This window comes from Helianthus annuus, chromosome 2 (assembly GCF_002127325.2).
Source record: "Helianthus annuus cultivar XRQ/B chromosome 2, HanXRQr2.0-SUNRISE, whole genome shotgun sequence".
NCBI classification, from domain to species: Eukaryota; Viridiplantae; Streptophyta; class Magnoliopsida; order Asterales; family Asteraceae; genus Helianthus; species Helianthus annuus.
The window spans coordinates 82,963,718-82,989,260 of NC_035434.2; the positions used below are offsets into that span (position 1 = coordinate 82,963,718).

The 25,543-nt window shown below is 39.4% G+C and overlaps 1 protein-coding gene across 1 annotated transcript; it reads right to left on the bottom strand.

Annotated features, from left to right (window-relative positions):
* Positions 1–23,062: 23,062 nt before the first annotated feature.
* Positions 23,063–24,346, bottom strand: LOC110904818 (LOB domain-containing protein 27). Its single transcript, XM_022150682.2, has 2 exons — positions 23,374–24,346; positions 23,063–23,288 (listed from the first exon to the last, which is right to left on the bottom strand). Exons 1-2 carry the CDS (start codon positions 24,204–24,206, stop codon positions 23,063–23,065), a joined length of 1,059 nt encoding a protein of 352 aa, XP_022006374.2. The 5' UTR covers positions 24,207–24,346.
* Positions 24,347–25,543: the final 1,197 nt, after the last annotated feature.

The following is a 25,543-nucleotide window of genomic DNA, read 5'->3' on the forward strand; positions in this document are numbered from 1 at the left end:
AGAAATTTCGTCCTCGAAATTTTTTAAATAAGAATATAACCTATCGCATAAGTAACAGAAACGAAATTTCATAGCAGAGTTACTAACTTATATAACCAGAATCTCCTAACCACACATGTGTATCTGAAATTCATAACTAAAGTCATGACTATACTTGTCAATTACCTTATATATGTGCCCTAATGGTCCTTCTATAACGTATCTTAATAAAATATCTTACGGTACGAAAAGTTTTCAGATACTTAGAGTGGCTATTAGTACTGATATTTTCTACATAGATATGCTTAGTCATAGCTAAAATATATTCACATGACCGTAAACAGAAACAAATGAACATATATCAAAGAGCAAGATTTACCGTTACTTGACTAAAATTCTATTGCGAGAATAGATTAGGGTATAGAGAATGAATTGATTCTTCTGATTCCCATGTTGCTTCGTGTTCAGAGTGATTTTTCCAAAGGACTTTAACAAACGGAATTACATTCCTACGCAAAACCCTTTCTTGTCGATCTAAGATGGCTTCTGGTTCCTCTTCGTAGGACAAATCTTCGTGAATTGTAAGTAACGGATAACTAATGACATGGAGTGGATGATAATTATATCCTCTTAAAGAGGATACATGAAAAACATTATGAACGTGAGAGAGTTGAGGCGGTAAAGCCAGTCGATATGACACTTCTCCAATTCTTTCAAGGACTTCAAACGTACCGATGAAACGGGGACTAAGTTTCCCTTTAATTCCAAATCTACGAACGCCACGCCAAGGTGATACCTTTAAGAATACGTGATCACCAATTTTAAATTCGAGGGGTCGTCTATCTTGATCTGCATAGCTCTTTTGTCTACTCTGAGCTTCTTTCAGTTTTTCTCGGGCCATAGTGACTTTTTCATTTGTAATCTGAACTAATTCTGGCCCTTCAATAATCTTTTCTCCGACTTCATCCCAGCATAATGGTGCGCGACATTTCCGACCGTACAAAAGTTCAAAAGGTGCCATGCCAATACTTGCTTGCCAACTATTGTTGTAAACGAACTCAACAAGACATAGATATTCATCCCAGTTTCCAGACCATTCAAGTGCGCATGCTCGGAGCATGTCTTCCAAGGTCTGAATCGTGCGTTCTGACTGCCCATCGGTTTGTGGATGGAAAGCCGTACTAAACTTTAGTCGTGTCCCCCAAGCTGCCTGAAAACCTTTCCAAAATCGTGAGGTGAAACATGGGTCTCTATCGGAAACAATGGAAGATGGTGTGCCATGGAGTCGAATAATTTCTTGAAGAAATATTTCGGATAACTTATTAACCGAAAATCCTTGCTGAATTGGTAGAAAATTTGCTGACTTTGATAATCTATCGACAACAACCCATACAACATCATTCTTCTTGAATGTCTTAGGTAAACCAGTAACAAAATCCATTGTGATCTCATCCCACTTCCATATGGGAATATCCAATGGCTGCAACAGACCGCTTGCTCGTTTGTGTTCAATTTTCACTTGTTGGCAAGTGAGGCATTTACTTACGTATCGAGCAACGTCTTCCTTCATGCCATTCCACCAGAAGTTCTGTCTTAAATCTCTATACATCTTGGTAGATCCTGGGTGAATCGAAAATGGTGAGCTGTGAGCTTCAGCTAACAATGACTCACGAAGGGTGGAGTCATCGGGTACACAAAGTCTTTTGCCGCACCAAATCACCCCCTGATGGTCTATACTAAATTTAGATTGCTTACCCACCTCGAGATTTTGCACAATTGCCCAAAGTTCTCCATCTTGCTTTTGTGCATCTTTAATCTGGGATATGAGGTCGGGTTCAATCTGCATTCTAGCTAGATATCCATCAGATTTACTAACCTGAAGCCAAATGTTCATCCTTTCAAAATCCCTCCTAATATGAGGTTGAATTTGTAGGCAAGATATAGTCCCGGAATTCTTTCGACTTAATGCGTCAGCTACAACATTGGCTTTGCCTGGATGGTATTGAATATTTGCGTCATAATCTTTTAAAAGTTCTAACCACCTTCTTTGCCTCATATTTAGCTCCTTCTGAGTAAATATATACTTGAGGCTCTTGTGGTCGGTAAAGATGTCACAACTTTCACCATACAGATAGTGTCGCCAAATCTTAAGTGCAAAGACGACTGCGGCTAGTTCTAAATCATGTGTAGGATAGTTAACTTCATAAGGCTTCAACTGACGGGAGGCATAAGCGATAACCTTCCCATGTTGCATTAGCACACAACCTAATCCTTTCTTTAAGGCATCACTGTAGACTTGGTAACCTCCTGATCCAGAAGGAAGAGCGAGTATCGGAGAGGATACGAGTCGTTTCTTTAATTCTTCAAAGCTTTTCTCTTGTTCCTCATTCCATGAGTACTTCACCCCTTTCCTTAGGAATTTTGTGAGTGGTAAAGCAATTACCGAGAATCTTTCAACAAATCTTCGGTAATAGCCAGCAAGACCCAAGAAACTTCGTATTTCGGTAACAGAAGTGGGTCTTGGCCATTTTGTAATAGCTTCAACCTTTGTTGGGTCTACCATAATTCCCTCTGCTGATATGACATGACCTAGAAATGACACTTGGCTAAGCCAAAAGTCACATTTGGAAAACTTCGCGTACAACTTCTCATGCCGCAAGGTTCCAAGTACTTCATGTAGATGTGCTTCATGTTCTTCGCGACTCTTAGAATACACCAGAATGTCATCGATAAAGACAATAATGAATTTGTCTAGGAATTGGTGAAATACGCGATTCATCAAATCCATGAAGACTGCGGGTGCATTAGTTAGCCCAAAGGGCATAACCAAAAATTCGTAATGACCATATCGAGTACGAAAGGCGGTCCTGGGAACATCATCATTCTTGACCTTTAGCTGATGGTACCCAGACCTCAGGTCGATTTTTGAGAAGAACTGAGCCCCCTGAAGTTGATCAAATAGATCGTCAATGCGAGGCAGAGGATACTGATTACGAATAGTAATCTTGTTCAGCTCTCGGTAGTCAATACATAAACGCATACTACCGTCTTTCTTCTTCACAAATAAGACCAGAGCACCCCAAGGTGAAACACTGGGTCTTATGAATCCTAGATCTAACAATTCTTGCAATTGTTCCTTCAACTCCTTCAGTTCCATCGGGGCCATATGGTATGGAGCTTTAGAAATAGGTTCGGCACCAGGGATCAAGTCGATGGTGAATTCTAATTGACGGTCGGGTGGTAATCCCGGGAGTTCATCCGGAAATACATCAGGATATTCACGAACAACGGAGTGGCTATCGATACTCTTAATACTAGCAGAAGTATCCTTAATCGATGCTAGGAATCCAGCACAGTCGTTTGATATGGATTTTCGAGCCTTAAGCGCAGAGATGATTTTAAGAGATTTATGAGCTTGAGTTCCCTGATATATAATATCAGGATGATGAAGATCACCGAAAATAACACGGCGAGAATGACAATCTATAGTTACGTGATGTCGAGATAACCAATCTATTCCTAGAATAACATCAAAGTCACACATATGTATAGGAAATAGGTCTGCCTTACACACAATAGATTCAATACAGATCGGACAATCTTTATATACGTAAGTGATTACGGATGAAGTTTCCATGGGAGTGGAAATGGTTAAAGTATGATTTAAGAGAGTTGGTCTTATCGGAAGATACTTAGTAAACGAGTGGGATACTAAAGAATGGTTCGCTCCTGTATCGAATAACACATAGATACTACGTTCACCAATCTGAAGGGTTCCCGATACAGTACCTGGAACATTAGCAGAGTCAGTAGCAGAAAGTGCGAAAACTCTTCCTCCAACATTGGGTTGATTATTTTTCTTAGTATCTTTCTTAGGACATTCCTTGATCATGTGTCCAGTTTGGCCACATCTAAAGCATGCTCCGGTACTTCGGTGACATACGCCCTGATGTCTCTTACCACAAGTATTACATAGAGGATAGGTAATCTGATTCGGGTTTACTTGTTGATTCAGTGGTTGAGCTCTAATAGGTTCTGCATACAACTGAATCTGGTTTTGAGCAGGTCTTGGGTTTTGAAGTCTAGGTTGCCATGGACGTGCTTGATTTCCAGAGTTTTGATTTCCTTGCACTTTACGATCTTGATGCTGTGGCGTAGTGGATGATTGGCCGATTTCTTGCTTAAATTGGCCTTCCCTATTTCTCTTCTTATTATCCCCAGTTCGAGATAGGAATTCTTTCCTTTCGAATTCAAAAGTTTTGATTGCATCAGCAACTTCGGTGATATCTTTAAATTTCATGTACATGATCGACTTCCGAATTCGATCATTAACTGCCCACTTGCATTTTTCTGCCTGGACTTCTGCTGATCCTGCAACATCTCCTACAATACTAGCCAACCTTGAAAATCGAGTAATGAACTCAGAGGCTGGTTCATCACTCCCCTGTCGAATTACTGCATACTCCCTGATATAAGCTTCTTTATCAGCGGTCGAAAAATACTTGTCGTAAAAGATATTACGAAAGTCGACCCATGAAAGATTAGCATCAAAATCATCCCCTCCTTTGACTTGCTTATATCCTTCCCACCAAGTTTGTGCGTCATCTTCCAATTTGTAGGTAGCCAGTCTAACTTTGTATTGCTCCGTAACTCCAAGAACTCCAAAGATCTTTTCAACATGAGCTATCCAGTTTCTTGCTTCGACTGGATTAGTAGCGTGACTAAAGGATTTCGGCTTTTGTTTTTGGAATTTACTAATCCATATGTCTATACTATAAGTAATATTGTTAGTGGTATTCTCACGAGTTTCACCACCAGAGGTTGGATTAGTGTTAGTGCGTTCTGGATGACGAGTTTGTTGAATAACGGCCTCAGCTGTTTGGGCAACAAGGTTTGGAAGTAACCCAGCAACAGCCTGGTTGATAGCATTAATTATGTTTGGATCAACTGGAGTCTCATTCGAAGAAGTGTTGTTACGTTCATGGTTAGTACGAGTATTCCTACGTGGCGGACGACGAGGAGGCATCTATAAGAATAGACATAGGAGTTAAACCAAATAAGAGATCAAGTTGAATCCTATCATAGATATCTACCCATTCCTCACAGGTCTTAAATACTATCTTCAAGTTTTCTACAGGAAAGAGCCTTTGCTCTGATACCATAGCTGTACCACCCCAACCCAGAAGGGCTGACGTGTCACAATAACGGTAACATAAACAAAAGTCATAATTCCATTTATTTATTTGATAAGGATACAACCACACGACCATAAAAATTAAGATTATTATACAAGCGGAGACAGTTGTCTTAATTAACTAACATCTTCAGATTTATTCCTAGACTTTATTCTTCTCTATTTTCCCCTCCCAAAGTAACCTGTGGACCTGTATATACAAAAAGTTTACGGAATGAGCCGAATGCTCAGTACGGAATTTTAGGCTCAAATAACAAATAATGCTTTATATGAAATCTTATCCGGATGGAACTTTATGCGAAAATGATACGATGCAAGAACATAATTTCATAATCATATCTTACGGATGTACCCATGAGCAAACTTAAAACGTGACAATACACAGGTAGCTACTCCTGCATAATTATCACATGAGATGGCGAATTGGCATACCCGTTATCCACCTCCTTATACTTAAATCCTAGGATCGATCCATACGCCTCCTAATAGCCTTATATACCACACTTGTACTTAAGAGACGCCGTGAACTGATCTCTCCGTCACGGATGGAGCACATGATGTTGATGCCACAACAACATGCTCGTGGGACACTCCACGAGAAGCGATACTCAGGGTATCAGAGTACAAATGGTCTTATTCACATAACTTATAAAACTTATTTTCATAACAAAACGGAACATATATTGGAACATGCGATAATGAGTATAACATAATACTATCGCATGACATGAAAGCTAAATCAAATGATTAGGATAGGAATCGAACGGACTGTCAAATGAATCGATAATCAAAGACGTGAGGAGTTTTTAAAAGATATAGTAACTTAGTGGTTTATAACAATTTGAATATGAAGCAATAAAGAGTGGGGTAAGGATCCGTACCTTAATAACTTCAAAGTGAAGCTACCTTGTGCTAATATTTTAGATTTATATGGGCAGAGTTTCGACTACTGATTAGTCTTTTCTCCTAATAACATGCACACAAACTAGGTTAGTAACTTAATACAGCATTTACGTCAATTCACGAGATCAAACCTTCACAACTATTATCAAGTGCAATACTTAATAATTCAATCGGATTCACAACGAATAACAGAGCATAGTCCGAATTCGAACAGCACTCAAATATTCAAGTTGAAATCACGACGATAATCAAAGTAGAAGCTCAATTTGAGCAGCACTCAAAACAATCGTTGGATAGTTATAATCGATCGGATGTTGAATCGTAATAGCGATCGAGTTATTACCCTGATTGCGGCAGCGTTTCGAGGTGTGTGTGTGTGTTTGGGTAGTGGAAGAAGTATAACTCGACGTCAATTGAGAATTTGAGCGTCGTTTTTGTGCACAGAAGCAAGTCCCAAAGCCTGCTATTTATACACAAATTTGGCACTGCTTACGGACCGTAAGCCTGGTCCCTTACGGTCCGTAAGGGACACCGAAAATTCTTTTGCTTGCTCCTCACGGGACAAGCCTTGATTGGTCAGAAATTTGGTCCAATTATATTTAGACAATGTTTTAAGTAGATAATCGTCAACTAAGGTTTACCCCCCCCCCCCCCTTGAGTTTTAGGGGTCCTGATCCTGATTCTGATTGCTCTGAAATTTTCAGGGGTTGTGCAGAATTACTTGGGTGTCTTAATTAGGGTTTTCAAGTGGTCTATTATTCTTTTTATTTCTAGAATAATGATTTTAAATTTATGGGCATTACAGTCAATGCCGAGCAACAAAGACCCTCTGGCTTACTCGTGCAACCCGAGATCCCGATGTGGAAATGGGAGAGTATAGCCATGGTCTTTATAACGAATCTTCCCCACACGCCATCAGGTCACGATAGCATCTGGGTTATCATTGACCGTCTTACTAAATCTGCTCATTTTCTGCCGATACGGGAAGACTTTAAGGTAGAACGATTAGCACGGATCTACACCGAAGAAATCATATGTCGACACGGGACGCCTCGTGATATCATCTCTGACCGAGATGGTCAGTCTACCTCACGTCTTTGGGAAACGTTTCAATCTGCTCTCGGTACTACTCTAAATCTAAGTACCGCTTTCCATTCCCAAACCGACGGTCAGACTGAACGAACGATCCGAACCCTTGAAGATATGCTTCGCTCGCGTGTCATAGATTTCGGTGGTAATTGGGACGCGCACTTACCTTTGGTCGAATTCTCGTACAATAATAGTTATCATTCTAGCATTCAAATAGCAACATTTGAGGCATTATACGGAAGAAAATGTCGATCGTCTATTGTATGGCACGAGATCGGAGATGCGCAAATTACCGGTCCTGAGCTGTTGCAAGAAATGACTGACAAAATCCTCCAAATTCGAGACAATCTGCTGAAAGCTTGGAGTCGTCAGAAAAGTTACGCCGATAGACGCCGCAAGCCCCTTGAATTTGACGTTGGCGATCACATACTCATAAAGGTTTCACCTTGGAAGGATGTGATCAGATTCGGCAAGAAAGGAAAACTCGCGCCTCGATATGTTAGACCCTTTAAAATCCTAGAAAGGATTGGCAAGGTGGCCTACAGACTTCGAACTACTGGAGGAACTTAGCAACGTCCACCCGACTTTCCACGTTTGGAACCTCAGAAAGTGTCTGGCCGAGCAGAATTTACAAGTACCACTTGAGGATCTACAAGTGGACGAAACATTACACTTCGTGGAAAAGCCTGTCGAGATCATGGACCGAGGGACCAAGAAGCTCAGGCGCTCAAGCATTCCCATTGTGAAGGTTCGCTGGGAAGGCAAACGCGACGCAGAGTTCACCTGGGAACTCGAAAGTGACATGAAGGCGAAGTATCCACAGCTATTTGTTACGCCAGCGCCCTAATTTCGTGAAGAAATTCCCTAAAGTAGGGGAGGTTGTAACAACCCGCGTTTTTGAAGTCAAAGTACAAGTCAAAGTCAAAGCCAAAGTCAAAGGAAGAAAAGATTGCTAAGTGCGATCTGTCATTCCTTGCTTAATTATTGATTGTACTCTTTGACTTTGTGGAGTAAATGTAATAATCGCAGTTTATCGCTAATCGACTTATCACTATCTCATGGCTATCGCATCGCAACTCGAATTATGTGTTCTAGATATTGTTTTACGTGTATGTGCCATTTATGTGATACTTATGCATGTTTATATTTGTTTTATGGTGATTAATCGAAAACGCAAACACAACTCTATCGAAACGCAATCTCATCGCGGACTCGAAATATAAGGTTTACTTTTATGTTGAGTGTTAGTTAGGTTAATTGTGTAACTCTTGTTTAATACTATCGCATCGCTTACTCGCAATGCATCGCAACGCTCAACGCACGAAACGAAAAGTCGGAACCAACCTGGAGCCCTTCGATCGAATGACCATTCAATTGAATGGTCATCCATCCGGATGCCCATCCGATCGGACTGCCCTCTGATCCGTCACATCACACTGCCTCACTCCCCCTCTACCAATAAAAAGCACCTGTCACATCATGAACAGTGATGTGACAGATCTCTCGTCCGACTAGCACGTTCCAGCCCTATTTTCTCTCGATTACTCGCGTTTCTTGTAAGTTTTCCACTCAAATCTTGTACTTTCTCAATCAGCAAGCACTTTCTCACCATTTTCACCATCAAATCTTAACTTTTCACCATGAAATTGGCTGATTTGGGGTGTTCTAGGATTATGTCATCATGGGTTCTCATGAACTTCAAAGTGTGACCTCATTCCACCAAGAACAACTCAGATCTAAGAGATTTCAACATGTTTAAACACTAATTTCGCCATACTCTAAACATTTTCCAACTGATTTCCACTTTTCTTCATCATTCTCAACTTTTCACATAAAAACCGATGGAATCCGAGCTCATTCAGACCTTCTACTCGTTCTATAGTGAAGTGTTGGACTGAGAATGGGTTTCTATCGGAGTAGACGACCGATTCACGGGTTGAACATGAACAACCATCAAGAACAGTTAACTGATCGGACGGGGTGATTCCCATCCGATCGGACGACTTGGACTTGGTGGAATTCCCGTTGTTTAACACGTGGTCATACCATCTCGGTACAAATGCAAAACTTCCAAAAACTCATCAAATCCTTCAAGTTTCAAAACGAACAAGTTGCTGAAAGGACTGCTGTCCGATCGGATTGCCATCCAGTCGAACGACAATCCGATCGGATGACTTATGCCATTTCAACACTTAACAATTATCACAAGAATGAAAAGAAGGTTAGTTTCAGCGAACCGCCATCCGATCGGACGGCCATCCGTCTTGATGACCATCCGACCGGATGACCTAATTTGTAGAAACACTTCTAAGCTTTGAAAATGCTACAACGAAAACTTCAAAGTCACATCATACACAAACACATCCATCCCAAATGAATGACAGTCCGACCAAATGGCCATCTGACCGGATGACCATCCGTCCGGATTGCCATCGTCATCCGGTCGGATGACCATCCGTCCCACATCACTTCGTCGCACCGTTTTACGCACTATTCATCGCTTATGCTATCGTTCTGTAATCAGGCTAACTTTCCAGCGCTCCCTTCAATCCAAGGCTGTGTTATTCATTTAACACAATCTGTAAGTATACTCAATCCTTTTTTGCTTTACACATTTTTGGGTGTTACATACGTAACCTATATCAAATCACATCGATCACACAACGCAACCACATTTTATATGCTTACCGCTCTGCATGTTATACATGTTATTCGATGAATGCTTATATGTTATGTTTACACAGTGATTGTTGCCTGACACCTTAGCAACGATAGTACTATAGTTTGGACTCAGCAGCTGTCATGGACGGGGGTTGCTAAGGGTATTTCTTCATGTGTCACAGTGGTGATATGTGTTGCGCACTCTACAACTCGCAGTCACGTCTGTGCATATTTCATTGTTGATAACCTACTTGCTTCGCATTACTATGTGTTACATGCTGGGTATGCGTAAACTCGCTTTTGCTACTATACTATTAAACTTGTATGCTCACCTTTACACTATGTGTATTGACTTTTATTTTAACATATGTGACAGGTGTTTAGGATGCTTTTGCTTGTTAGCTGCTATGGAATCAAGCTAGGAGAGTCTAGAAACAAACTAAATAAAATCTGAGTTGTCGGAATGGATATTTGTCTTCGAGAACAACGTCTGTAATAACTGTTTTTATTTTATTTGTTTGTGGTATGGGACATGAACCTTTAATATATTATAATTAATAGTTCTTATGGATTCTCCTGGACAATCTGTTTCGCTCAGTGCTTCACACCTATGTTTCCGCCATCGGTTGGGGTGTGACACCAACCATTTACAAAGACGCCCAAAGTCTTATCAAGACATGTGATGCATGCCAACGATTAGGTAATATTTCTTCCAAAAACGAAATGCCACAAAATGGCATTCTTGTTTGTGAAATATTTGATGTGTGGGGACTAGACTTTATGGGACCTTTCCCACCGTCAAAAGGAAACAAATATATACTTGTGGCAGTGGATTACTTGTCAAAATGGGCCGAAGCCAAAGCTCTTCCAACAAATGATGGAAGAGTTGTGGTAAGGTTCATGAAACGACTATTTTCTCGTTTTGGAAGTCCAAAAGCGTTAATAAGTGATAGGGGTACCCATTTTTGTAACCATCAACTTGAAAAAAAATCCTAACAAGATATGGGGTCTATCACCGGATCTCAACCGCGTATCACCGTCAAACAAACGGATAAGCCGAAGTGACTAATCGAGGTTTAAAAAGAATACTTGAAAAAACCATAGGGTTAAATAAAAAAGAATTGGCCGATAAATTAGACAACGCTTTATCGGCTTTTCGAACCGCATATAAAACAACCATAGGTACCACCCCATATAAGCTTGTCTATGGAAAAAGTTGTCATTTGCCAGTAGAAATAGCACACAAAGCCTACTGGGCGTTAAAAAACGTAAACTTAGACATAGAAATTGCCGGTAAAAATTGATTTTGTCAATTAAATGAATTAGATGAGTTAAGGAATCAAGCATACTCTAACTCCGAAATTTATAAGGAAAGAATGAAAAATTTGCATGATAAACAAATTAAACCTAATGAATTTTGGGTAGGAGATCAAGTTCTAATGTTTAATTCACGACTTCGATTATTTCTCGGGAAATTAAAGTCTAGGTGGTCGGGACCTTTTTCGATCACCCATATTTTTCCACACGGTGTAATTGAAATTAAATCTCGGAATGGAATCCCATTCAAAGTCAACGGACAACGGCTTAAGCTTTATCAAGGATTCATTGATGATGATGAGGAAGAGATCTCGCTACAAGCGGTCGAGGAATAAACAAAGGTTTGTGCACCAACATCATATCTTGTAGGTAATGGACGTCGGGAAAACCTCAAAAATCGGTAAGATTTCTAAATCCAAGTTTCGGGAAACAGGTCACTCACACGTGCACTATAAAAAAAATTTATAGTTTTTACCCGCCCACGGGGCCGTGCCCGCTGGACACAGGCCCGTGGTCGGCTACTGTCGGGGATAAAAACCCATTTTGTCTTCTCATTTTCATTTCACCATGACCCGTTTCCCCCGAAAACTCTCTGGTTCCTCCGAGAATCTCTGCAGATTTTCACGTCGTTTCCCAATCCAACGTCAACAAGGTATGATTCTATCATCTTTTGTAGTTAGTTTAACCATTTGCATGTAGACCAATATCAAAACTTTGGGGGAAAATCTAGGGTTCTTTAACTTGAAACGAACCAAACCCCAAATTTTTGCTTAGATCTGTTAGTATTAGTATAGTTGCATGTATAGGAAGTAAATCAACTGAAATTGTTTGTGGATTTGCCCGATTTCAAACAGAAACCTCAAACCCTTGTTTTTGAACCCGAAAAAATGAAATTGAAAGGGTAAACGGTTTGTTTTTGGAAAAACGGCACTTGGGGTTTCATTTTCAGGGAAAACCGCACCTACTCAGCCAAAAATTTTCAAGTTTTAGAAACCGGGTCGAGAAATGCAATTTTTGGGAAACAGAACACTGACCACGGTGTCATGGTCAGCGAGCACGGGGGTGTGGGCAGAAGAAATCAGCTTAACACGGGGTGTGGCCAGTAGCCACGGGGCCGTGTCCAGCCTTCTGTTTTCAGTTTTCTTGGAAAATTTATCGTTTCATGCTAATTGTTTTGTGTTTTCTTTTTGCAGAGATGGCAAGTACGTTCACTAGGTTTAAAGCAAATGAGTGGGACTACCAAACCCGCTATGATTTTCTCAAAACAAGGCCCGAAGAAATACCTAGACAAGTGTGCCTCGATACCTTAGAATCTGTGGGGCAACTAGACCGTTTCAACACCTTGGTCACGGGTCCACTAAAGGTGCCCCTCTGCACAAGACTCCATGCGGTTCATGAGTATAGCATGGAGTTCTACAGTTCTTTCGCGTTCAAAGCAAAAGCAGAGCCATTCGACGGAGAAGGAGTTCAGTTCCGATGTGCGGGAGAGGTGATTTCAATCTCTATCACGCAATTTCGAGTTCAAGTGGGTCTGTTCACCGAGGAAGAGTCCGGTGAAGAAGAGAACACGGGTGGTCTCCGTGAAATCTCAACTAACATACGCCAGACAGCATGGGCTCAAATCGGGGATGGTGCATATGATCCAAGTGTCACGAAGAGCTCCCAGTTGCGGGACCCCCTCTACCGCTACATTTATAGGGTCCTTAGCAACTCTCTCAGTCAAAGGCGTGATAGCACCAGTGTTGTTAACTTGCGTGATCTGACGGTCTTGTATTGCATCCACAACCGTGTTCCTCTTGATATCCCCCACCTACTCCTCCGTAACATGCATCTAAATCAGTTGGCTTCCTCCCCGACACCTATCTTCTTTGGGGATGGATCTACCGCCTCTTTAAGACCTATGTTCAACGCATGCCGAAATCGTTCTGTAAGGGTCCATGGTCGGGAAAGGTAGATCTCATTCAATGTCGTTCAATGGGGATCATCCACGAGACGGGTGACGGGACAGTCCGCTTCCAAACTACTCACGGGCATGTTTGGAACTCGGAGGAAGCCCTCGTTCTTCACGCCAACCTAAACCGTCCTCCTCCTCCTCAGTTTCAACGCCAACCGCGTCCCTCCTCCTCTCATGGGGGTGGTTTTCCTAACTTTCGAAGTTTGCATGATCTTTTGCAAGAAAACCTATTGTGCACCCGCAACACCTACAAACATGGCCAGCAACACCTACACCCAGGTCGGAGCAATGGAGCGCAACATCTCCGAAATGCAAGATGACATCACCTACATCCGGGAGCACATGGTGTATCAAGGAGGAGACAATGAAGACGAGGACATGGACTGATTCGGAGGCATTAAAGGTGGTGTGACATTGGATGCAGCTTCTCAGGTTAACCGTTTTCTATCCCACAAACAATTGACTGGCCTGCATGCCATAGTTCGAACAATTTACTTTCCTTAACACTTTTACTTTCTGCATTTTATTCTTATATGTGATGTTGGATGATTAACTTTGGTAAGTTTAGAATGTTTGTTATGTATTATGTGGAGTGGTATTTAAGCAAAACAGGTACCTAGGAAGCTTGGATGCACTAAGTATTAGTGCGACATAAGCTCGGAAACCCAAACCAAAAGCCACAAACTTGTATTCATTGTTTGCAGACTGTCACCACGGGGTCGTGCTCAGTGACCACGCCCACGTGTCCACTCCCCATTACCTGCTGTTTGTCTGAACCCTGCCCACCACGGGGTCGTGTCCACCAGGCACGCCCCGTGGCCACATTCTGTAAGTTTCTGTTACTGGCACTTTGACCATGGGGTCGTGCTCAGCCAGTACAAGGCCGTGGCCAGGTGCCTAGTAACACCAAACCTTGTTTTTCAACACCTTTTTACACATTCAATCAACCTAAAAACTTATTTTTAGGACACATTAAGGACAATGTGTAATTTAAGTGTGGGGGGGGGGGGTGCTAAAGCCTTGAATTTTGCAAGTCCTAATAACAAGCCTTACACAAAACTCTATTGCAACCTCTAATCACCCCAAATTTTTTCAAAAAATTTCATTTTTTCTTGTCTTGGTTTAATTCGGGAATAACAAGTTCTAAAAAGGTTATATTTTTACAAATTTACAACCGATAGCATCGTGATAAAAACAACCAACATAAGAGAATTATGAAAAGGCATGACAAATCTAATTAAAATTTGATTATATATACTTGATCACGTCATAAACTCATTCCCACAACAAGTGAGTTTTAAGCCTTTATTGAGCATACAAGCATATATCTTTAAACTAAATGCTCATTTTTCGTTTCTTGTGTGTGAATAGCCGCTTGGTTCTTACGACTCTAGAACTTGCCACGACGATACATTCCCGGTCCTTACGAACTTAAACCCAAGTAAGTACATGATGGAGGCATTAGGACTAACCCATTTTCCTTTCAACACCATTATTTTTCATTTTTTTATCACCGACCCAAAATCCCCCTAGTTAACTCCTTTGAGCCTAAACCTTTTCATTTCAAAACCCACAAAACAAACACCCTTTACCCACCAAGACCCTTTTTCTTTTTAACCCCTTTGTTTTAGTAAAAAGCTCGGTTATCTTGTGATCCCCTATAAAAAATGAAAGTCTAGCAATAAACAAACAAGTTCCTCAAAGAAACTTTGTTTGAATATGCTTAGTTTGAATAAAAGTCACAAAAACAAAAAGATTTACGACGACCGACGCTTTTTACTAACCACTAATCAAAACCACCTACCCTTAGCCCAAGCCTAATACTTTTCCAAAATCCTCTTGATATTTACAAAGGTTTATAGTTAATAGGAGGAGGTTTGATTGCTTGGCAAGAATATGGTAGAAGTAAGTTCCATGCCGGTCTCGAGTATTTCACAAAAATACATCTTCGGCCGAGTGTTGAGTGATATCCCGTGAGGTATGTGAACGTGTATATAAATGGAATTTTAAAGAGGCATGTTATGCCCAAATAAGTAATTTTTCTTATGAAATGTTCTAAATAAATCATAACGAATAGGATTATAAATAGAATAAAATAAAACCTAATAAAGATCTTGGATTCCGGACACTCAAGACAAGCCCAAAACTTCTCATCTACCTATTCCATTTGGGTGTGTAAGTCACATATTAAAGAGTTTTGCTTGAAGACAAGCAAAGATTCAAGTGTGGGGGTATTTGATTGTAAGACCTCATAAAAACGTATCCAATTATGTGAAGACACGTGTCCTAAACCCTAAACATGTAAAAGTTTGAGTTTGATGGACTAAAGTTGACAAATAGTGAAAAGATGTATGCGAAGGGACTAAAAGTGTCAACATGCTAAACTTATGTTGATGATTGACGACACACGATGAATATATTCTTAAACGAGTAAATATTTGGACATAAGAGGCCGTTTGTGAAAGAAATCGAAAGTTTACAAACTAAGGGGTTAAACGTGTCAACATGTTAATTATTACCTCTGAGTGACCTTTTAATGAACCCGGGGCTTCGTAAGGTTCGATTATACTCTCAATAATAAGTGATAATAAATTCACAAGGTTTCGATATCGTTATGTATTAATTACGCAAACTTTCAAGAAGAAGGGTTAAAAGCGTCAAAGAGAAGAAACTAGTGTTTTCGGTGATTGCTTAACGAAACCGGGCCTAACGGTGTTTGGTTATACTCTCAAGATCATCTATAAACTAACTAGAAGGGTTAGTTGTGCCTAAATTGAAAGATATTATGCATATAAAGGTGCAGGGACTGAAAGTGATAAGTTTAAAACTTGTTTGCTGGCTTCTTGTGGCGTCGCGCTGCGCGACCACACACCCCCTTTTCCGTCGCGCGCGGTGACGACCTTATTTCGACATAATAAGCATGCCAGCTGCAGGTTCCTCTTTCCTTGGCCTCCAAACAAACTACCATTGTAGCAGCTTTTGATGGTTTTTAAAACCACCATGGACACTTGTGATGATCAGAAATGATCTATAAAACTTGGCTTCATCTCAAGAACTCATGATTTAGTATAAATAGGTGCAATGTTTCATACTTTGAACTTGCACCATTCAAAATTTTTCTTATCTTCCTCTCTTGGAGATTCCTGATCATAAAGGAGACTCCCTTCAGTTATTTTGAAGCTAGGACCTTTTTGTAAGTGTTCCTACCTTCTCCTTTCAGTTTTTAAGCTTTAAAAGCTGAAAAGTCAAAGTTCTGCTAAAAGGCTTTGACTTTCAGCTTAGACCTTATTGGTCCAGCCATTGTTCGCAACGAATATGGCTACGTGATTGTAATTAGGTAGGTGTTAATCCCTTAAAAGGGCACCTCCTAAGAATCACGTTTGCTTGGTCAATTGACGAGTCAACGTTTTATTATTTTAAAAGTCAAACGGGTCAGTTTTTGAAATAATCATAAACTGAGTTTAAACATGTTTTAAAATATGTTTTAAAACTTAAATAACTTGGTAATAATTATAAGAACATGTGTAAACATGTTCGGCTCGTCAATTCCAGTTTTAGGGTCGGTTCGTAACCGAAAGTCGCGAAGTTTGACTTGTGCTATGACTTTCGATTAGGAACCGAATTAGACTAGTAGGTTTCTAATTTAGGGTTCCTTTGTGACCATATTATATAGTAGTATAATCCTCTGAGGTTATATTACATGGTCACATAGTAATCCGAGTTCGTTTACTAATTTCCGTTATTATACTTTAAGTTGACTATTATGCCCTTTTACTTAAAAATGAGACTTTAAACATGATTAAGCATGCAAATGAATTATACGCTGATATATTATCATGTTTAGCATATTTTGACATTCATAAGCTGGTCATAAACTGAATTTTCTTAATTAATCAAAATTTAAGCATTTAAAAGGACTAAATTACCCTTTTCCACATAAAACGAATTTTAAACATAACTTAGCATAAAAACTCATTACCTACTGTTATTATATCATGTTTAGGATTTGTTGGGATGTCAAATCTAATTACTTGTTGAGCTTATGCCCATGTTCTTATATAAGGTTAATAAATGACGATAATGCCCTTTTTACTAAAGATTGAGCTTTAAACATAATATACATGCAAAACCTATTTGCTACTGATGTGTTATGATAATTATAGTATTTTGACCAATCAAGGCTGGTCATAATCTCATATTTCCTTAAAACACAAGAATTATCGTCATTTGTCGACTTTTACGATGTTTAGGCGCATACTATGGTATTAAACCATACTTAGCACCCAAAACTTATTACCCACTGATTTTATAAACCATTTATAATATTTTTACAGTGGGTATAAGTCATAAACTTAGAATCCCAATTAAGTCCTTAAAACTATGTGTGAAATGACCAAATGCCCGTGCATAGTTTGGCCATAAAGCATAAACCACACATATGTTTGGTATTCTACTAATATCTTAAATAAAATATTTATACAGAGTGTTTATGACTAAAACATCAGTTTGCATGCAAACCTTTTTTATAAACCCTGAAATGAGCAAAATGCCCTTTTAGGGCTAAATTCGGTTTTGAAATCTCTTCGGGCATACTTGGTGACATCTTACTGATATCATGACATACTCTAAGCATAATAACATATGGAACTTGTATATGACTCATCCGGTAACCCGTTTATGCCTATACGCGTTCGGTTCGGTTTATGTAACTAGTTTGCATAAATTAACCAAAACTTGTTTAACCTTATCATTTGAGCTTCAAAATCCAGAATGCATTTAGTTTACCCATATAATACAAGTCTCCATACTTGTTGGGTCTAAATTACATTCCATTCCGGTTATCGCTTAATCTAGCGTTTCGTACCGAAACTCTTTCTTTAAACTAACCGGTCTAAGTCTACAACTTAAATAAGACCCGTTAGTATTCTAATAGGTTAATAAAACCTTCGTTCCAGATTAGGGAGCCCCAGTAAAAGGTACCTTCACAAGTCTAAGTACATTATACGGTCGAGTAGATAGATCTTGCATTTAGATACTCAGGTAAATACTTTTAACTTGTTTTCCCTTATACGGGCTTGGGATACGGTAATATGTTACCGCTTGGTCGGGTATGGAATCATTTAATCGTATTGTGATTAGGAAATTACATAACCTGTTTTAATACGTTTTGTTTGATAACATAAAAATTGGGGGTTAATGCGATCGTGTCCTGGATATCCTCGGCTCATTTAATTGCAAATGGCCATGACCTAAGCACGGGGTGTAGGCATACACCTGTCAGATGCGATATGGGTCCTATTCCCCAAAAAGGGAATAAGATATAAATAAACTCCTCTGTGGGTTTCCCGAGAAGGGATAAGTGGTGTGTCAGTTAATCATGTCTCGACTTCTATACCGGGCCCTAAATGTATGACAAACATATAAATCTGTATACAAGATTATGAAAATAATTGTCCCAAGTTATAAAAGATTTTTGTGCCATGTGCACCTAAACCAATTTTCATAAATATTTTTCAAAAGAGTCAGTTAATTGTATTTACCTATAAAAACTGACGTATTTTCAAAAGACTAAATGACAGGTACTACATGTAACAGGCTGGGAGCTACCGGCGTTAAATAGAGGATCTTGCAAGTCTGTGATGCCTTAAGTCTGTTGAACTTGTTTTGTATTTATTTAGATCCGCCTGTGGATCCTTTTTACACAACCGTCTGTATATATTTGTTTCGTACTTTGAACAAACGGTTTGTAATAATATTTTACCTTCCAAGCCTTCCGCTGTGCTTTAACTGTGTGTATTTGACTATAACGATATCAACTACGTCACGATACTCCCCACCGGACCCACCGGTTTGTGGTTAAAATATCGGGGTGTGACATTGATGTGTTCAAAATGTAACATATAAATTACATCAAATGAGGCATAAAACTAACCCTTTTTTAGTACTAATGTTGGAAAAAGTGTGTTTTTGTCTTCCTTTTGAAATTACAGGACCAAATGAGCTTAAACGAGCAAAAGGAACAAATATACAACCAAAACCAACATAAATACACAGAAAAGGAATAAACGTGACATGCCTGACCCCTCGGCAACATCCCCAAAGCAAAAACAAGGAAACAGAAGACTGACCACGGGGCCGTGCCCACTGGACACGGGGGCGTGGTCAACTGTCTGCAGAAAAGACAAAGCTATGGAAGCTTCTACGCCCACCACGGGGGCGTGTCCAGCTCGGCACAGGGCGTGGTCAACGCTAAGATACGCAAAATCTTGCAAAATCTTGATAGTACAAATACGCTTCTGCCCACGGGGTCGTACCCGCTGAACACGGGCCGTGTGGAGCCCTCTGCTGACACATGCATTTAATGAATGAAGAGAAAAGGCTGGCCATGGGGGCGTGCCCGATGGATGCGGGGCCATGGCCAGGGTTCTGTTCAGGCTATAAATAGGGGTGCTTGGCTCACTTCAAAGGCATCCCTTGGCAAACCACTACTCTCCCACTTTGCCACCACTCCACCACCACTACACACCAACACCCACCACCATCATCCATCATCCATCTTTAGCGTGTGTTGTAGTCTCGGGATCCAAGATTGATCGTAAGAGTTCTTGCCAATCAAAGGCCATGTTTGGTTAAGCCTCTTACATCACTTGGTGAAGACAAATCTTTTATGTATTACTTTTGATTTTTAATATTTCAGCAGTTTTTATTTGGTTTTGTATTAATGACTTTAATAACTAGTTTCTTATGTTGAAGGTGAATTTTCTTTATCATTTGTCTGTGGTGTCGTGGCATTACTTTACTGTCTATATAAAGTAAAAGATTTACACCATTCATATCTCTACAGTCTATATAGAGATATGTTGGCTACCTGGTCGGCGGTTGAGGGAATGGTTTAGTAAGGTTCTTGCCTTGTTTAGTGTATAGATCCTGCAAGGACCTGGGTCAAGCTTACTAGGACCTCCTTCAATACCCACTGGTATTGGATGGCGGGGGTGCGAATGGCTTGATCCCCTCATATGTAAACTACTATTAATACATTAAACCGTCTACTTGGGATTGTATCCCTGCTGGCTCAAACCACTTAGCCGAGGGTAACGTCACCTTCAAAAGAGGGGCCTACCACTTTTCGCATTAATAACTTAATTAATTATCTTTCAATATTCTGACCCTTTGGGATTGTATCCTTGCTGACTCAAACCACTGGGTTGAGGGTAACGTCACCTTCAAAAGAGGGGCCTACTACTATAATTAAGATAATCTCTTAAAAAGTCCGAAAGTTCAAAAATCATCAAAGGATACTTAAAAGGCGAGTCGGATCCAAGTGATTCATCTTGTCTATCTGTTTTTATTTTATTTTTATTTCTGCATTTTTAGTTTTTTTTTTCATGTTTAAAACCTTTTCTCAAAAATTTTAGATTGATTAGACATTGAGGATAAACCGGTACTAAAAGCTCTTGTGTCATTGAACGACCTCGGTATCTTACCAACGCTATACTATGCTCACGATGGATGCACTTGCCCAAGCGTGTGTCTAGTGTTAGTAAAGTATCGTGTTTTGTAAATTTAAAACTTGACTAATGTGTAAAATGGGCTTAAAATATCAATAAAAACATATCACGCTTTGCACACACCAGTATTTTTTCCAAATTCTCACATACACAATTTGGTGTGATAATATAGGTGCAACATATCTCTCTGCCAATCTTGTTTTTCATGCCCGCACTAAACATGTTGAAGTCGATTATTACTTTGTTCGCGAACAAGTTACCCAAGGGAAATTGGCAGTCCGGTTTATCTCTACATATGATCAGATTGCAGATACTTTTACAAAGCCTCTGGCATCAAAAAGGTTCCTGTTGTTAAGATCCAAGTTGCAGGTCGTTCCCCACCCTCAACTTGCGGGGGATGTTAGACAATATATGTTAGATAGTATTTTTTATATTTACTATTCTTAAGGGTATCTAAATGTAATATCTTTTCCTCGATATAGGACATCTTGTAATTGTTTTTACCTAATAATAACAAACATTATTCTGTGTTATGACCTATTCCAAACGTTTCGGGTTTTGGTTTTTTTATTGGGTTAGATTTTCATCAATATGAGAGAGAGAGAGAGAGAGTACTCTGTGTTCTGTTGTATTTCTTTGCTGCAAATTTACTCTGTTGATTCAACCAAATTCAATGATTGTGAGCAACTTGATTCATATCATGCAGTAAACTTCATTTGCCCAATGGTGAAAAAACGAATTACTTTCACTGGCTTTGATTCCGGAGGTAGTATGAATGATATTATCACCAATGAAGAGTTTTTCGCAACACCTTGTAGCACATGATTTATTAAAGTTACTAACACAAGGGCAGATCTAGCATATGTTGAAGGGGTGCCAGGGCTACCTTTGAATTTTCTTGGCGAAGTGCAAAGTTAGTGCAAAATATTTGTTTTCTTCTTCGTTTTATTTTCAGATACCCAAGGTCAATTTTTTTGGATACCTCTGATTTTCCTTCTAAGATCCGCCACTAGATTCACACATGATTTATTAAAGGTACTCAGAATATCATGATCATCACTACTAACTTTCCAAAATCCAAATATGTGGTTAAATTTCTGTAGGTTGTACTATTCACCCGTTAAAAGTGAAAAAAGAAGGGTAAATGCACGGTACCCCTGACCACGGGAGGGATCCCCCTTCCCAGTTTGCTATCCGACCAAGCGCCCTGGCGGTGAATTCCCCAATCTGCTCAGGGTAAGAATCGAACTTGCGACCTCCCCCTTGCAGGTTTTAAGATGGGTGTCGGTGGCCACTGGGCTGACACCCAGTGGTTCACCCGTTAAAAGTGTTTTGAGCCCGATCCTTTAATAAATGAATATATTATATAATATATAATTATATAATAATTGTTATAAGCTTTTTTTTATATGTTTTATGGCAAACATGTTGGTTTTCGGTTTTTTTCCATCATTGAAACTGCTCTTTGGTCTTGCATTAGCTCATTAAAGAAATTAAACTTTCTTCTAAATTGTGAAAACGACCAAGTTTTTAAGCATCCCTCCTGTGTTCATGGATGCCTTTTGTCTTAATAGAACACTGATCATCATATATTTGTAGGATAATCTCAAAAGTTTGTTCTTTTACATCACGGTTGCCTCACACAGGATGCGTGACAAACCAGGAATACGTTGGATCACGATCCACCTAGGCATCCATAGCGAGTATCCATGTCTCTGCAACTACTGGATTATGTATCCATATATGAAGCATATATCCAAATAATCAATTATGGAACCAAAATTTTGATGCTCAAAGTTGTCTACATAGCGTATGAATGGACTATTCTAAGAAAACAAGAACAGAAACAGTGATCAAAATTGTCGAATATACTTAATGATGTAATCCCGAAACAACTATAAATGAAGAAAAAGGATGTAAGGAAAACAAACTTATACGCCAATGCTAATATATCACTTATCGTGGTACTTTATTTTATGATCAGCTGTGTACTTTTCTTTTCTGAACTCACCTAAGCAAATGTCTGGTAATGACCACTCACAATTCCAAGCTGCACACCAAATTTATACCATAAGTTGAGTAATATTAGAAGAATATCTTGCCTTGTTATATACACATCAGATATTTATGAGTATTTTGGGTTTGTAGGTTTTTTTAAGTTTTGCTAAGTACTTTTAGGCATTTTTTGGAACAAGTTGTACAAATAGATAGTTCGCTTGCATGTGTAGCGAAATTATGCAAATCACAACTATGTCTTTTGAGTCCCCTGGCGTGGCGAGTGAACTCGGCAAGTTCGATTGGGTGGTAAGCGAACTCAAGCCAATTTCTTTGTAGCGAACTCCTTTGCTTGAGTTCGCTTCCCACCACAGCGAACTCCAAAAACATAGTCAAGATTTTCATGAATTCGGTTCTTACCCGAGCGAACTTGGTTAGTTCGCTTGCCCCAATAGCGAACTCCTAAAAAAATGTCAAAGCTTGCATGAGTTCACTACCCGTGCAAGCCACTGTAATTTGTGCAATATCTTCCATTAAAACGCCTAGAATTACATAGCCAAATCCTAAACCACCTACTAATCCATAAATTTCTAGACACTTATTTACTTGTAGTTGGGCGTTCTTCAGTGTATTCCCTGCAACATGCTGAATGGATTGTGTGGCCTCCTTTAGCTGCGACGAATCCGAGCTGTACAAAGTAAATATAAACCAACATTCAGTACCAAACAAATATTTTCATGATCAGTATTGCGTACCTTAAACAACATATATACCTCGACTCATTGGCCTCCTTAGAATCTATATATGATTGAGTATCATCAATCGTGTCGAAAAACGGATAAATTTCATCATAATCATGAGTAACTTCATCTTGAATTGTCAATGGCTGTGTGTTAACCATTTGAGATTTATCATTGTTCTCATTGTAACATATTTGTTGCCCCCACATAACATTATTCATATTCATACTGTCCTTAGAATCAACATTAATCACATCACTCCCATTCTCATTCCCACTATAGGAAATCTGAAATGCAGCCACAGGAACAAAAGGCTGTTGTGGAGTGTGATCATTAACTTCATTTTGGAAAAGGGTTAGCCCGGGATTACCAGATTGTTCAACACCCATTCCTAATTGTAACTGTTGCGATTCAGGAGAGTCCATGGGGGACAATGTGATCTCTTGTTGTCGCCGTTGGTTCTGTTTGTAAAGCTCAAGCTGTGAAAATACCGTATAGAGCTCTTTCTCAGCTTGCCTTATTTGATACTGGAGCTGATATATGACCCCTAAGCAGCCGTGGACCGGGGAGCGGTCGCGCATGTTGGCTTGATAGATTATGGACCGCATGGCTTCGTTTTTCATAGCTGGATCAACCTGTTCGAGGATTCTTAGGATGTTCCTGACGCCAAAGAGCTTGTGTGCATTCTTGAAGATCTCGGTCTGTTCAGGGCGGAAATGCGGGGCGAGGGCGCACTCAGGGGTGCACCGCTTACGTTGGTATTTGCAGGCAGCGCAGGCTTGGCTGGTGCCGCCCTTGAGGGTCATAATTTGGGTTAGAAGATGGAGAATAATTTGGGTAAGAAATGATGGGAAAAAATGGTGCATCTGGGAAGAACAAGTCTGGTGGTAAATGAGAGGATTTGGTGGTGGGTTGAAGAGACTAAGTAAAAGTGAAGAATCCGAATTAAGTGGGAGTTTGTTTGGAAGTGTTTGACAAATGAACGAACCTTTGAATTTAGATATGTGATCAGAATGTACAAAAATTTCTTAAATTGTTGATCCCAAAATAGGATTACTATTTCAATCGATAGCATGCCAGAGAACTTTTCGTGTGAAAAAACATTTAATGGTAAAATCATCTTTATTCCTATTTTGCGACGGTTAGTGACCGAGAACTACTGCTAGACTTCGTGGCATAAAATAATAAAATAAACGAGAAGTTAGGGTATGTTCAGGGGCGTACCCACATATATAATAAAGTGGGCGGGCGCACCTCTTGAAAATAGGCCTGTAAACGAACCGAACGAACACGAACATAGGCATGTTCGTGTTCGTTCATTTAACCTTAACCGAACACGAACACGAACACGAACACGAACATACAATCGAACACATTTTTTTGTTCGTGTTCGTTCATTAAGAAATCAGGCATGTTTGTGTTCGTTTATGTTCGTCTGTTTAAAGTCTAAACAAACAGTTCACGAATATAAACGAACACAAACGAACATAAAAAAAATTAATTGAACATACTTGAATAAACATAAATTAACATGATTGAAGAAACAAGTATAATATATTACATTTCATCCGAAAACACATGTAAATAAGGGTTCATTGATATACTAATTAGTTATATTTATATAAGTAGTTAGAAAACCTAATATTTATATAAATATAACTATTTATGTATTTATTAACATTTAAACGAATGTAAATAAACGAATGTTCACGAACATAAAAGAATGTTCACGAACATAAATGAACGAATGTGTTCATGTTCGTTCATTTAATTAAATGAACAATTTTTTTGTTCGTATTCGTTCGTTTATTAAATAAACGAACATAAACGAACTTCCCGCCGAACAAGTTCATGAACGTTGTTCAGTTCGTTTACAGGCCTACTTGAAAAAAGAAAATTTAGTGTTAAATTCCTGATAAAATCCCAACCGCACCCTTGAAAATTTTCGTTCGCACCCCTTGGAAATTTTCGACCGCTCCCCTTACGAAAAAATCTTATGAATTTATAAATTGTTTTATGTAAACAATGATTTTTTTCTAAATACAACCTAATTAACTTTCCACTTAACTAATTAACTTTCTCTTAACCTTTAACCAAATAAACACACCATAATCCAATCCAAGCCCAACCCAATCTGATAATCTAATTTGAACAGAAATATAATAACCCAACCCACCGCAATTCCGGCCAGCAAACTCATGAA